Source organism: Erythrolamprus reginae, chromosome 1, assembly GCF_031021105.1.
Source record: "Erythrolamprus reginae isolate rEryReg1 chromosome 1, rEryReg1.hap1, whole genome shotgun sequence".
Classification (NCBI taxonomy): Eukaryota; Metazoa; Chordata; class Lepidosauria; order Squamata; family Dipsadidae; genus Erythrolamprus; species Erythrolamprus reginae.
Genome location: NC_091950.1, coordinates 418,625,904 through 418,638,689, shown reverse-complemented (window position 1 = coordinate 418,638,689; position 12,786 = coordinate 418,625,904). Strand labels below are relative to the sequence as shown.

General features: G+C 42.3%; 1 protein-coding gene across 2 annotated transcripts in view; it reads right to left on the bottom strand.

Annotated features, from left to right (window-relative positions):
- BRIP1 (BRCA1 interacting DNA helicase 1) overlaps positions 1–12,786 on the bottom strand; it is a 149,760-nt gene that overhangs the window by 24,320 nt on the left and 112,654 nt on the right. For both annotated transcript variants that reach the window (XM_070735298.1, XM_070735299.1), the window contains one exon: positions 1,284–1,396. In XM_070735298.1, coding sequence (XP_070591399.1) covers positions 1,284–1,396 — 113 coding nt within the window. The remainder of the gene's footprint in view (positions 1–1,283; positions 1,397–12,786) is intronic.

Genomic DNA, 12,786 nt, shown 5'->3' with positions numbered 1-12,786 from the left:
ATCATCTTTATCTTCACTGGATTCAGATCAGGAATGTACGACAGACCCACGCATGCGTAGAGTTATGCATAGAAGAGAACAACTTAAGAAATATTACAGGAGATAAGAGAGGCCACCTTTGGTTGGGTGGGGCTCCTGAAATTAGAGCTGCTGATAAAATAGCAGTGTGCTGGCTTGGCCGTTGTGAAAGATTATCTGACCGTAGTTCGTCAAGGTGAATTGTTGTTTCCTGATTGTATTCAAGACTGTGTTTGGATTCCTGGACTTTGGATTATACTTCATTGTGAGTGTGTGTTTATCATTGTTTGGACAACAGTAGCTGTGACCCAATTTCACAGTTACTGAGTCAATAATTGGACTTCGTTCTTGTATTGTATTTCAACTGTGCCTTGTTGCTACAAGAAATCCCTTTGAAGTTTAAAAGGGAGTTTTTTCTTCTCCTCTGTGTGATAAAGAACATTTAAAAAAGAACTTTCATTAACCATACTAAGAAACATTCATTGGTCAGGGGGAAGATCTAATAACCCCAGGCCTGGCGACAAAGATGAGTTTTTAAACCCTTTCGGAAGGCAAGGAGGGTGGGGGCAGTGCGAATCTCCGGTGGGAGCTGATTCCAGAGGGCCGGGGCCACCACAGAGAAGGCTCTTCCCCGAGGTCCCGCCAGCCAACATTGTTTGGTCGGCGGGACCCTAAGGAGACCAACTCTGTGGTAAAGCGGTACATAAGTCTTCCTCTCTCCCTCCCTCCCTTCCATCCATCCATCCAACCATCCCTTTCGCTCTCAAGAGTCCTGGTGGCACAGTGATAAGAATGCATCATTGCAGGCTGATTCTGCCCACTGCCAGGAGTTCAATCCTGACTGGCTCAAGGTTGGTTCAGCCTTCCATCCTTCTGAAGTGGGTAAAATGAGGACTTGGATTTTTGGGGAAAAGATGCTGACTCTGTAAAACCGCTTAGAGAGGACGACTGTAAAAGCACCGTTAAGCGGTATATAAATCTAAGTGCTCTTGCTATTGCTAAAATCAAAATTCCAAGATGATAGCAGTGGAGTCTACGGAGAGGGGCGGCATACAAATCTAATGAATGAATGAATGAATGAATATATGAATGAATGAATGAATGAATATATGAATGAATGAATATATGAATGAATGAATGAATAAATAAATAAATAAATAAATAAATAAATAAATGATTTAAGGAACGGTCAGCAGAGCTCAAAAATAAAAGACTTTGAGGATGGAGAGCTGAAAGAATAACCTTCACTGAATAGTTTCACTCACCTGCCAAGAGCTTGGTTCAGGGCTCTGTAGGCCTGGATTTCATACCACTGGCTTCCCGTCAAAAGTCCCCTGGCTTTTGAGTGTTGATCGTTGTATTTCCTTTTCAGTTCGACCTGGAGAAGTTTCAAGGACAGGAAAGTTACAATACAGTAAAGTTTACAATTAAGCAAATAGTTGGGTTTACTCAACAGATCCTGCAATCAGATTATTTGCAAAATGTATTATACATTTTTGACTCAATCAGCAGCCTGTTGGGTACCTAAGAAAATATGGATAAAACACTTAAAATCTAACTCTGATTTTCTAAAGATTTTTTTGGCCTTAGAAAACTCAGCTGTTGTTTCTGTTCATATGCCTTATATTGAGAGAAATGTTCCTCAAATTCTATAATCTTCATTCATGCCCTCATCACCTCGAGGTTCGACTACTGTAATGCTCTCTACATGGGGCTACCTTTGAAAAGTGTTCGGAAACTTCAGATCGTTTTGGAAGCTCTTTTTTTTTTTTTTGGTCTGAAATCTTTTAAGGCCTCATAAAAGAAAAGTGAAATTTCATGAGGTTAATGTGACAACATGCAAGTAGGAATCAGAGGAGTCAGTTGGTAAGTTCAGAGAAGGGAAGGAAGTTGGAATGAATGAATGAGCAAAGGATGGAGAGAGGGAAGGAAAAAGAAGAAATGAAAGAAAAAGAGGTGGATGTAAGGAAGAATAGAAGGTGGATGAAAGGAAAGGGGCGGCATACAAATAAATAAATAAATAAATGAATGAATGAATGGAATAAATAAATAAATAAATAAATGGGGAGGAAAGGAAGAAGGAAGGAAGGAAGTTGGAATGAATGAACAAACAAAGGATGGGTAGAGGGAAGGAAAAAGGAAGGAAGGAAAAAATGAGTGCAAGGAAGAATAGAAGGCAGATGGGAGGAAGAAAAAGAAGGAAGGAAGTTTGAACCAACAAAGGATGGGTGGAATGAAAGAGAAAGAAGGAAAGAAAAAAATGATGGAGAATAGAAGGTGGATGGAAGGGGAAAAAAAGAGGAAAGGAAGAAAGTTGGAACCAATGAATAAAGGATGGGTAGAGGGAAGGAAGGAAAAAATGAGGCTGGAAGGAATAGCAAAAGGATAGAAGGAAGAAAAATAAGGAACATGAAAAGAAAAACAGATGGAACAAAGAAGGAAGGAAAATGAAGTAAATAAAACAATGCTGGAAGGAAGAAAAAAGAAAGAGAAGGGAGGAAAATAAAGATGGATGGAAAGAAGGAAGAGTTCCATCAACTGAACTTTGGCAGGGCAGATTTAAGGACAGGGGACAATGCTTTGAAACTTACGTGGGTATTCACACGACCCCTTTGCAACTCTTTAAAGCAGCTGCATCTGTTCCTGGGATCGTTCCTGGGACAGACTCAAACTCAACCCGGATAAGACAGAGTGGCTGTGGGTTCTGCCTCCCAGGGACAATTCCATCTGTCCGTCCATAACCCTGGGGGGGGGGAAATTATTGACCCCCTCAGAGAGGGTCCGCAACATGGGCGTCCTCCTTGATCCACAGCTCACATTAGAGAAACACCTTTCAGCTGTGGCGAGGGGGGCGTTTGCCCAGGTTCACCTGGTGCACCAGTTGCGACCCTATCTGGACCGGGAGTCACTGCTCACAGTCGCTCATGCCCTCATCACCTCGAGGTTCGACTACTGTAACACTCTCTACATGGGGCTACCTTTGAAAAGTGTTCGGAAACTTCAGATCGTGCAGAATGCAGCTGCGAGAGCAATCATGGGCTTCCCTAAATATGCCCATGTTTCACCATCACTCCGCAGTCTGCATTGGCTGCCGATCAATTTCCGGTCACAATTCAAAGTGTTGGTTATGACCTTTAAAGCCCTTCATGGCATCAGACAAGAATATCTCCGAGACCGCCTTCTGCCGCACGAATCCCAGCGACCGATTAGGTCCCACAGAGTGGGCCTTCTCCGGGTCCCGTCAACTAAACAATGTCGGTTGGCGGGCCCCAGGGGAAGAGCCTTCTCTGTGGCGGCACCGGCTCTCTGGAACCAACTCCCCCCGGAGATTAGAACTGCCCCTACTCTCCTTGCCTTCCGTAAACTCCTTAAAACTCACCTTTATTTATTTATTTATTTATTTTTTGGATTTGTATGCCGCCCCTCTCCGAAGACTCGGGGCGGCTTTGCCATCAGGCATGGGGGAATTGAAACATCTCCCCCTGGGCATGTTTACTTTATACATGGTATGCTTGTGTGTGTGTCTGTTAGTTTATGGGGTTTTTTAAATTTCTAAATATTTTAATTAATTGCATTATTTATGATTTGTTTCACTTGTTGTGAGCCGCCCCGAGTCTTCGGAGAGGGGCGGCATACAAATCCAAGTAATAAATAATAAATAATAAAATAAATCTTCATGTTTCCTTAAAATGCAATTGTGTTAAATTTCTTTAAAATATCTGCCACAATCCCTATTTTCCCTAAGCATTTTGGATTTTGGTCAACTAGTGAATGCCACAGAATACTGAAAGCTAGATGATCATGTGCAATACTAGCTGAAATAAAAGCTAGAAAAGTCACTTTACTGCGACTTTCTAAATATACTTTTCATATTGCCTTAATGTAGCAGTAATATGTGTATGCATTTGTTTCTTTGCACGGACATTTTATCAAATATCAAAACTACTTTTTTATAGCACATTAGCATATAAATCTTGTTCCCAAGAAGATATTTATTTTTTCACTTTGCAAAAATGTTTTGTTTCCACATCAAGTAAGAGCTCCTCTATGATAGAAAACCTCTCTTTTTATATATTCAGATTAATAAAGGACTTTTAAAATAAAATTAAAAAAGTTTACAATTACAATAAAATTACAATTGCAAAAGATTGATTGTGACAGAATTCATTTCTTTTCCCCAGCAATAACAACAGCTTGTACTGCCTGCCGATCAGTTTCCAGTCACAATTCAAAGTGTTGGTAATGACCTATAAAGCCCTACATGGCATCGGACCACAGTACCTACGAGACCGCGTTCTGCCGCACGAATCCCAGCGGCCGATTAGGTCCCAGAGTTGGCCTTCTCCGGGTCCTGTCGACAAAACAATGTCGTCTGGCGGGCCCCAGGGGAAGAGCCTTCTCTGTGGTGGCCTCAGCCTTCTGGAATCAACCTTGGAATACTAATATCGAATGACCTAAGTGCTAAAGCCCACTGCAACAATATCGCCAAAAAAGCTTCTAGAGTTACTAACCTGATCCTATGCAGCTTCTGCTCAGGCAATCTCACACTACTCACAAGAACCTACAAAACTTTTGCCAGACCCATCCTAGACTACTGCTCATCTGTCTGGAACCCATACCACATCTCAGACATCAACACCCTTGAAAATGTCCAAAGATATTTCACCAGAAGAGCCCTTCACTCCTCCACTCAAAACAGAATATCCTACGAAAATAGACTAACAATCCTGGGCCTAGAAAGCCTAGAACTACGGCGCCTAAAACACGATTTGAGTATTGCCCACAAGATCATATGCTGCAACGTCCTACATGTCAATGACTACTTCAGCTTCAACCGCAACAACACAAGAGCACGCAACAGATTCAAACTTAATACGAACCGCTCCAAACTTGACTGTAAAAAATATGATTTCAACAATCGAGTTATTGAAGCGTGGAACTCATTACCAGACTCAATTGTGTCAACCCCTAACCCCCAACATTTCTCCCTTAGACTCTCCACGATTGACCTCTCCAGGTTCCTAAGAGGCCAGTAAGGGGCGTACATAAGTGCACTGGTGTGCCTTTCGTCCCCTGTCCAATTGTCTTTCCTCTCTTTCACCTATCATATATATTCTCTTCCTTTCATATATCCTCTCCTCTAAGTTCACTTTTACCCTTATATATATTACCACATGTCTATTTTCTTCCTATGTATTTGTGTATTGGACAAATGAATAAATAAAATAAATAAATAAATAAATAAATAAATAAATAAACAAACAAAAAAGGAGAGAAGCATCTTAGAACTAAGGAGAAATTTCCTGACAGTTAGAATGTGCAGCGGCGGCTAAAAAAGCCAACACAATCCTAAACTGTATCAACAGGGGGATATACTCCAAGACCAGAGAGGTATTAAAACCACTCTATAATGCCCTGGTCAGACCACATCTGGAGTACTGCATTCAATTCTGGGAACCACACTTAGAAACTCTGGAGAAGGTACAGAAAAGAGCAACCAAAATGATTAGGGGACTAGAAACCAAGACTCATGAGAGAGATTGCTGGAACTGGGCATGGATAGCCTAGAGAAAAGAAGGGCCAGGAGGGACATGATAGCAGTCTACAGGTACTTGAGGGGTTGCCACAGAGAGGAGGGGGTCACGCTGTTTTCCAGGGCACCAGAGGGTCAAACGAGGAACAATGGATGGAAGCTGACCGAGGAGAGATTCAACCTGGAGATAAGGAAGAGCTTCCTGGTGGTCAGAGCGATCAACCAGTGGAACAGCCTGCCAGCGGAAGTTGTGAACTCCCCAACTTTGGATATTTTCCAGAGGAGATTGGACTGTCATTTGGCTGGGGTGCTTTAGGATTTCCTGCTTAAGCAGGGGGTTGGACTTGATGACCTGCAAGGCCTCTTTCAACTCTAACAAACAAACAAACAAATAAATAAATAACAACAATTAACCGATGGAACAGCTTGCCTCCAGACGTTGTGAATGCTCCAACACTGGAAGTTTTTAAGATGATCTTGTATAACCATTTGTCTGAAGTGGTGTATGGCTTCCTGCCTAAGCAGGGGGTTAGACTAGAAGACCCCCAAGGTCCCTTCCAACTCTGCTATTCTATTCTATTCTAATTCAATACCTTTCTTACATGGCAGTGGAACAGATTACCTCCGGAACCGCCTGCTACCGCACGAATCCCAGCGACCGATCAGGTCCCACAGAGTTGGCCTTCTCCGGGTCCCGTTGACTAAACAATGTCGTTTGGCGGGCCCCAGGGGAAGAGCCTTCTCTGTGGCGGCCCCGGCCCTCTGGAACCAACTTCCCCCCGGAGATTAGAATTGCCCCCACTCTCCCTGTCTTTCGTAAACTACTCAAGACTCACTTATACCGCCAAGCATGGGGGAGTTGAGATATTCCTCCCCCCTAGGCCATTACAAGTTATGCATGGTATGTTTGTGTGTATGTTTGGTTTTATAATAAGGGTTTTTTAGTGTTTTTATTATTGTTGTTAGCCGCCCCGAGTCTATGGAGAGGGGCGGCATACAAATCCAATAAATAATAATAATAATTATTATATTATTATTATTATTATTATTATTATTATTATTATTTCTTCCTATCCTCACTTCACATTGAATTAAATTATACAAGAATGGTGGAGGGTCTTAAGCATAAAACGTATCAGGAAAGACTTAATGAACTCAATCTGTATAGTCTGGAGGACAGAAGGAAAAGGGGGGGCATGATCGAAACATTTAAATACTGTATATTAAAGGGTTATATAAGGTCCAGGAGGGAAGTATTTTTAATAGGAAAGTGAACACAAGAACAAGGGGACACAATCTGAGGTTAGTTGGGGGAAAGATCAAAAGCAACATGAGAAAATATTATTTCACTGAAAGAGTAGTAGATCCTTGGAACAAACTTCCAGCAGACGTGGTAGATAAATCCACAGTAACTGAATTTAAACATGCCTGGGATAAACATATATCCATTGTAAGATAAGTCTGCGGAGAGGGGCGGCATACAAATCTAAATAATAAATAAATAAATAAATAAATAAAATACAGGAAATAGTATAAGGGCAGACTAGATGGACCATGAGGTCTTTTTCTGCCGTCAGACTTCTATGTTTCTATGTTTAAGACAATCTTGTATAACCATTTGTCTGAAGTGGTGTACAGGGGTTAGACTAGAAGACCCCCAAGGTCCCTTCCAACTCTGCTATTCTATTCTATTCTATTCTATTCTAATTCAATGGCTTTCTTCCTATCCTCACTTCACATTGAATTATATGTGTAGAGTACATTCACTTGTGGGCTTAGAACAAATCTCGTTGTTGTTTTTTTGTTTCTGCTGAGACGTTTTTCATAAATCCCATTTTAGTAGCAACTCCCCAATAGCAAAGAGAGGGGGGAGAGAGAGGGGGGGGGGAGAGAGAGGGGGAGAGAGGGGGGGGGAGGCTGGAGAGGAGAGTGCAACAAATGGTAATTTAGAAAACCAGCTTATTCTATCCTGCAAACCTGTTGTTTTGAAAGGGAAGGCACCCCGTCCACACAATGGAAGGTTAATTTCACTGCTCTTTTATTCCGTATTAACCTTTTAAAACTGACAGCTGAAAGGACATGCTTCAAGAGAGAACACAGCCGACTCCTTAACAGCTTCTGACAGGTAACTTTCAACTCTCGTTTAGGTAAAAAGGAGTCTTTTCTTTTCATGTTATTTTATGTGCCCGTTGCCCTTTTAAAACAACCTGTCAAATTCACAAATTCAAACTTCACAGGCAGAAAATAAATTCAGTTTGATCTCATGGATCTAATATTGGTTTCTGTCACTCAGAATTTATGAACTCGGGCAAAAGGGGGTTCCCCCCTCCCCAACTCTGTTTGAAGTTTGTGGAGGGAATTTTTTTTGTATTATTTTATTATTGTCCTATTTATCAGGCTCAGGCACTTCATCTAGGACAGGGCCAGAAACATAGAAACATAGAAGTCTGACGGCAGAAAAAGACCTCATGGTCCATCTAGTCTGCCCTTATACTATTTCCTGTATTTTATTTATTTATTTATTATTTAGATTTGTATGCCGCCCCTCTCCGCAGACTTATCTTACAATGGATATATGTTTATCCCAGGCATGTTTAAATTCAGTTACTGTGGATTTATCTACCACGTCTGCTGGAAGTTTGTTCCAAGGATCTACTACTCTTTCAGTGAAATAATATTTTCTCATGTTGCTTTTGATCTTTCCCCCAACTAACCTCAGATTGTGTCCCCTTGTTCTTGTGTTCACTTTCCTATTAAAAACACTTCCCTCCTGGACCTTATTTAACCCTTTAATATATTTAAATGTTTCGATCATGTCCCCCCTTTTCCTTCTGTCCTCCAGACTATACAGATTGAGTTCATGAAGTCTTTCCTGATACGTTTTATGCTTAAGACCTTCCACCATTCTTGTAGCCCGTCTTTAGACCCGTTCAATTTTGTCAATGTCTTTTTGTAGGTGAGGTCTCCAGAACTGAACACAGTACTGTATTCCAAATGTGGTCTCACCAGCACTCTATATAGCGGGATCATAATCTCCCTCTTCCTGCTTGTTATACCTCTAGCTATGCAGCCAAGCATCCTACTTGCTTTCCCTACCGCCTGACTGCACTGTTCACCCATTTTGAGACTGTCAGAAATCACTGTCCCTAAATCCTTTTCTTCTGAAGTATTTGCTAAAACAGAACCGCCAATACAATACTCAGATTGAGGATTCCTTTTCCCCAAGTGCATGAGATGGTGAAACCGTTTCTAATCCTGAACCAAATAGAAAAATCTGTACATCTTTCTTGTTTGGCTGTCAACAATCCATTGGTACATCCAGATACAGTTACGGGAATTCATTTGTTACCATGATTTGTTTAGTGACCGTTGTAGCATGCCAACCATCAGGCAATCAGTTTTTGGGCACGCGGGGGATGGCATGTATGTATGTATGTATGTATGTATGTATGTATGTATGTATGTATGTATGTATGTACTTACTTACTTACTTACTTACTTACTTACTTACTTACTTACTTACTTATTGGATTTGTATGCCGCCCCTCTCCGCAGACTCGGGGCGGCTAACAACAGCAATAAAACAGTATATAACAAAATCCAATACTAAAACAGTTAAAAACCCATTATATAAAAACCAATCATACATACAGACATACCATGCATAAAATTGTAAAGGCCTAGGGGGAAAGAGTATCTCAATTCCCCCATGCTTGGCGGCAGAGGTGGGTTTTAAGCAGCTTTCGAAAGGCAAGGAGGGTGGGGGCAATTCTAATCTCTGGGGAGAGTTGGTTCCAGAGGGCCGGGGCCACCACAGAGAAGGCTCTTCCTCTGGGTCCCGCCAAGCGACATTGTTTGGTTGACGGGACCCGGAGAAGGCCCACTCTGTGGGACCTAACTGGTCGCTGGGATTCGTACAACAGAATACAACAGTTATAGCCAGAGAAACCGAAATCAATGGGGAAATCTGGATTCACTTAAGAAGCACAAGTCCAAAGAGGGGCTACAAGAATGGTGGAAGGTCTAAAGCATAAAACGTATCAGGGGAGACTTCATGAACTCAATCTGTATAGTCTGGAGGACAGAAGGAAAAAACAAAGAAGATTGACAGGGGAATGCACTCCAAGACCAGGGAAGTCTTAATACCATTCTACTACGCCCTGGTCAGACCACATCTGGAGTACTGCATCCAGTTCTGGTCACCACACTTCAAAAGAGACATTGAAACTCTGGAGAAGGTGCAGAAAAGAGCAACCAAAATGATTAGGGGACTTGAAACCAAGACTTATGAAGAGACACTGAGGGAACTGGGCATGGATAGCCTAGAGAAAAGGAGGGCCAGAGGGGACATGATAGCTGTATATAGGTATATGAGGGGTTGCCACAGAGAGGAGGGGGCCACTTTATTCTCCAGAGCACCAGAGGGCCGGATGAGGAACAACGGCTGGAAGCTGACCAAGGAGAGATTCAACCTAGAAGTAAGGAAGAACTTCCTGACGGTCAGAGCGATCAACCAGTGGAACAACCTGCCTGCGGAGGTTGTGAACTCCCCAACTCTGGTCACTTTCAAGAGGAGATTGGACTGCCACTTGGCTGGGGTGCTTTAGGATTCATGGTCCATCTAGTCTGCCCTTATATTATTTCCTATATTTTATCTTAGGATGGATTTATGTTCATCCCAGGCATGTTTAAGTTCAGTTATTGTGGATTTACCAACCACGTCTGCTGGAAGTTTGTTCCAAGCATCTACTACTCTTTCAGTCAAATAATATTTTATCATGTTGCTTCTGATCTTTCGCCCAACTAGTCTCTCAGGTCACATGATCCTTTTGTGACCTTCTCACATGGGGGGAGCCAGATTCACTTAACAATGGGTCAAGTAACAACACCAGTGATTCACTTAACGCCTGTGGCAAGAAAGGTCATAAAATGAGGCAAGGCTCACTTAACCATTGTCTTGCTTAGCAAAGGGAAATTTTGAGCACACTTGTAGCTGTAAATTAAGGACTGGAAGAGATGAACAATCTTCCCTACCTCTTCTGTCCCATTGAGCACCTGTAAAGTGCCATGGCTGATGGTTTTGAGATTTAATAATAAAATATACTGCTCAAAAAAATAAAGGGAACACTTTATAACTCCAAGTAAACCAAACTTCTGTGAAATCAAACTGTCCACTTAGGAAGCAACACTGATTGACAATCAATTTCACCTGCTGTTGTGCACATACAACTTTGTACAGAACAAAGTATTCAGTGAGAATATTTCATTCATTCAAGTCCCAGTGGGTATGGCTAGCTGATGAGGCCAAAATAAGGCTGAAATAGATCTATCTTAGTCTCCCTTAATTTTCAAATTCAGCAAAAAAACCATGTGACACATACAGATAGAATTGTCAGCTATCAATAAAATTAACTGCCTTGGAAATGGCCCTGGGTTGGGCCGAGAGGTAAATAAGGAGCTGTGATGTTCCTTCAATACACCAGGGTGATTCGACACAAAAACATGCCTGGGATGAACATAGATCCATCCTAAGATAAAATTCAGAAAATAGTATAAGGGCAGACTAGATGGACCATGAGGTCTTTTTCTGCCGTCAGACTTCTATGTTTCTAAATATGTAACCCTTCCCTGGTGCAGAGCTGAAGGGATTGGATACTGTAGCCTAGAGGATAATTCTCTGCCTTACAAGGCAAAGGTTGCAGGTTCAAGTCCCAGTGGGTATGGCTAGCTGATGAGGCCAAAATAAGGCCAAAATAGATCTATCCTAGTCTCCCTTAATTTTCAAATTCAGCAAAAAAAACATGTGACATATGACCAAGGAGAGATTCAACCTGGAAATAAGGAAGAACTTCCTGATGGTCAGAGCGATCAACCAGTGGAACAACCTTCCAGTGGACATTGTGAACTCCAATACTCTGGACATTTTTAAGAGGAGATTGGACTGCCATTTGGCTGGGATGCTATAGGGTTTTCTGCTCAGGCAGGGGGGTTGGACTTGATGACCTGCACGGTCCTTTTCAACTCTTAACAATAAATAAATAAATAAATTTCATTCATTCATTAATAACAGAGATGGAACGGACCTTGGAGGTCTTCTAGTCCAACCCCTTGTACCCGTGTTGGTGAATCTATGGCACACATGCCACAAGTGGCATGTAGAACCATATCGGTGGGAACCCAAATTCAGGTTTGGCATGCAGGTGTGCACCGGCCAGCCGATTTTCAGGCCTTTTGGGCCCACTGGGAGACAGCCTGTTTTCAACCTCTAAGGTGGGGGGAAGGCCGTTTTCGCCCTCTCCAGATTCCAAGAAAGGCTCTGGAGCCTGGAGAGAGTGAAAAACGGGCGTGGCATTGAGTGATGGGTGCGGGGAGGGGGGATGTCACGAGAATGCCTTCTGCCGCACGAATCTCAACGACGGGTTAGGTCCCACAGAGTTGGTCTCCTCCGGGTCCCGTCAACTAAACAATGTCGTTTGGTGGGACCCAGGGGAAGAGCCTTCTCTGTGGCGGCTCCGACCCTCTGGAATCAGCTCCCTCCAGAGATTAGAACTGCCCCCACCCTCCTTGCCTTTCGCAAACTCCTTAGAACCCACCTCTGTCGTCAAGCGTGGGGGAACTAAAACATCTCCCCCTGCCTATGTAGTTTTTGTGCATGATATGACTGTATGTATGTTTTTATATATTGGGGTTCCTTGTTTTTTAGACTTTTAAAATGTATTATTGTTATTTTAGATTCTAACTATTAGATTTGTCATTATATATTGTTTTTACCACTGTTGTAAGCCGCCCCGAGTCTACGGAGAGGGGCGAAATACAAATCTAATAAATAATAATAATAATAATAATAATAATAATAATAATAATAATAATAATGCACGGAGGGACGGATATGAAATTATACCAATAGCATTTAGACTTATATACCGCTTCATAGTGCTTTTACAGTCCTTTCTTTTAGCGGTCTATAGAATCAGCTTAATAGGTCTTCATTTTACCCACCTTGGAAGGCTGGAAGGTTGAGTCAACCTTGAGCTGGTGGTGAGATTTTAACTGCTGAACTACAGCTAGCAGTTAGCTAAAGTAGCCTGCTGCATTCTAACCACCGTGCCACCCCGGCTCTTATGGGTGTGGGCATGCACGGGTGTGACCCCCACCCCTTTGGCATGCAAACCAAAAATAGTTCGCCATCACTGTCCTATACCATTCCAGACAAGTGACTATTCCAACCAATGATG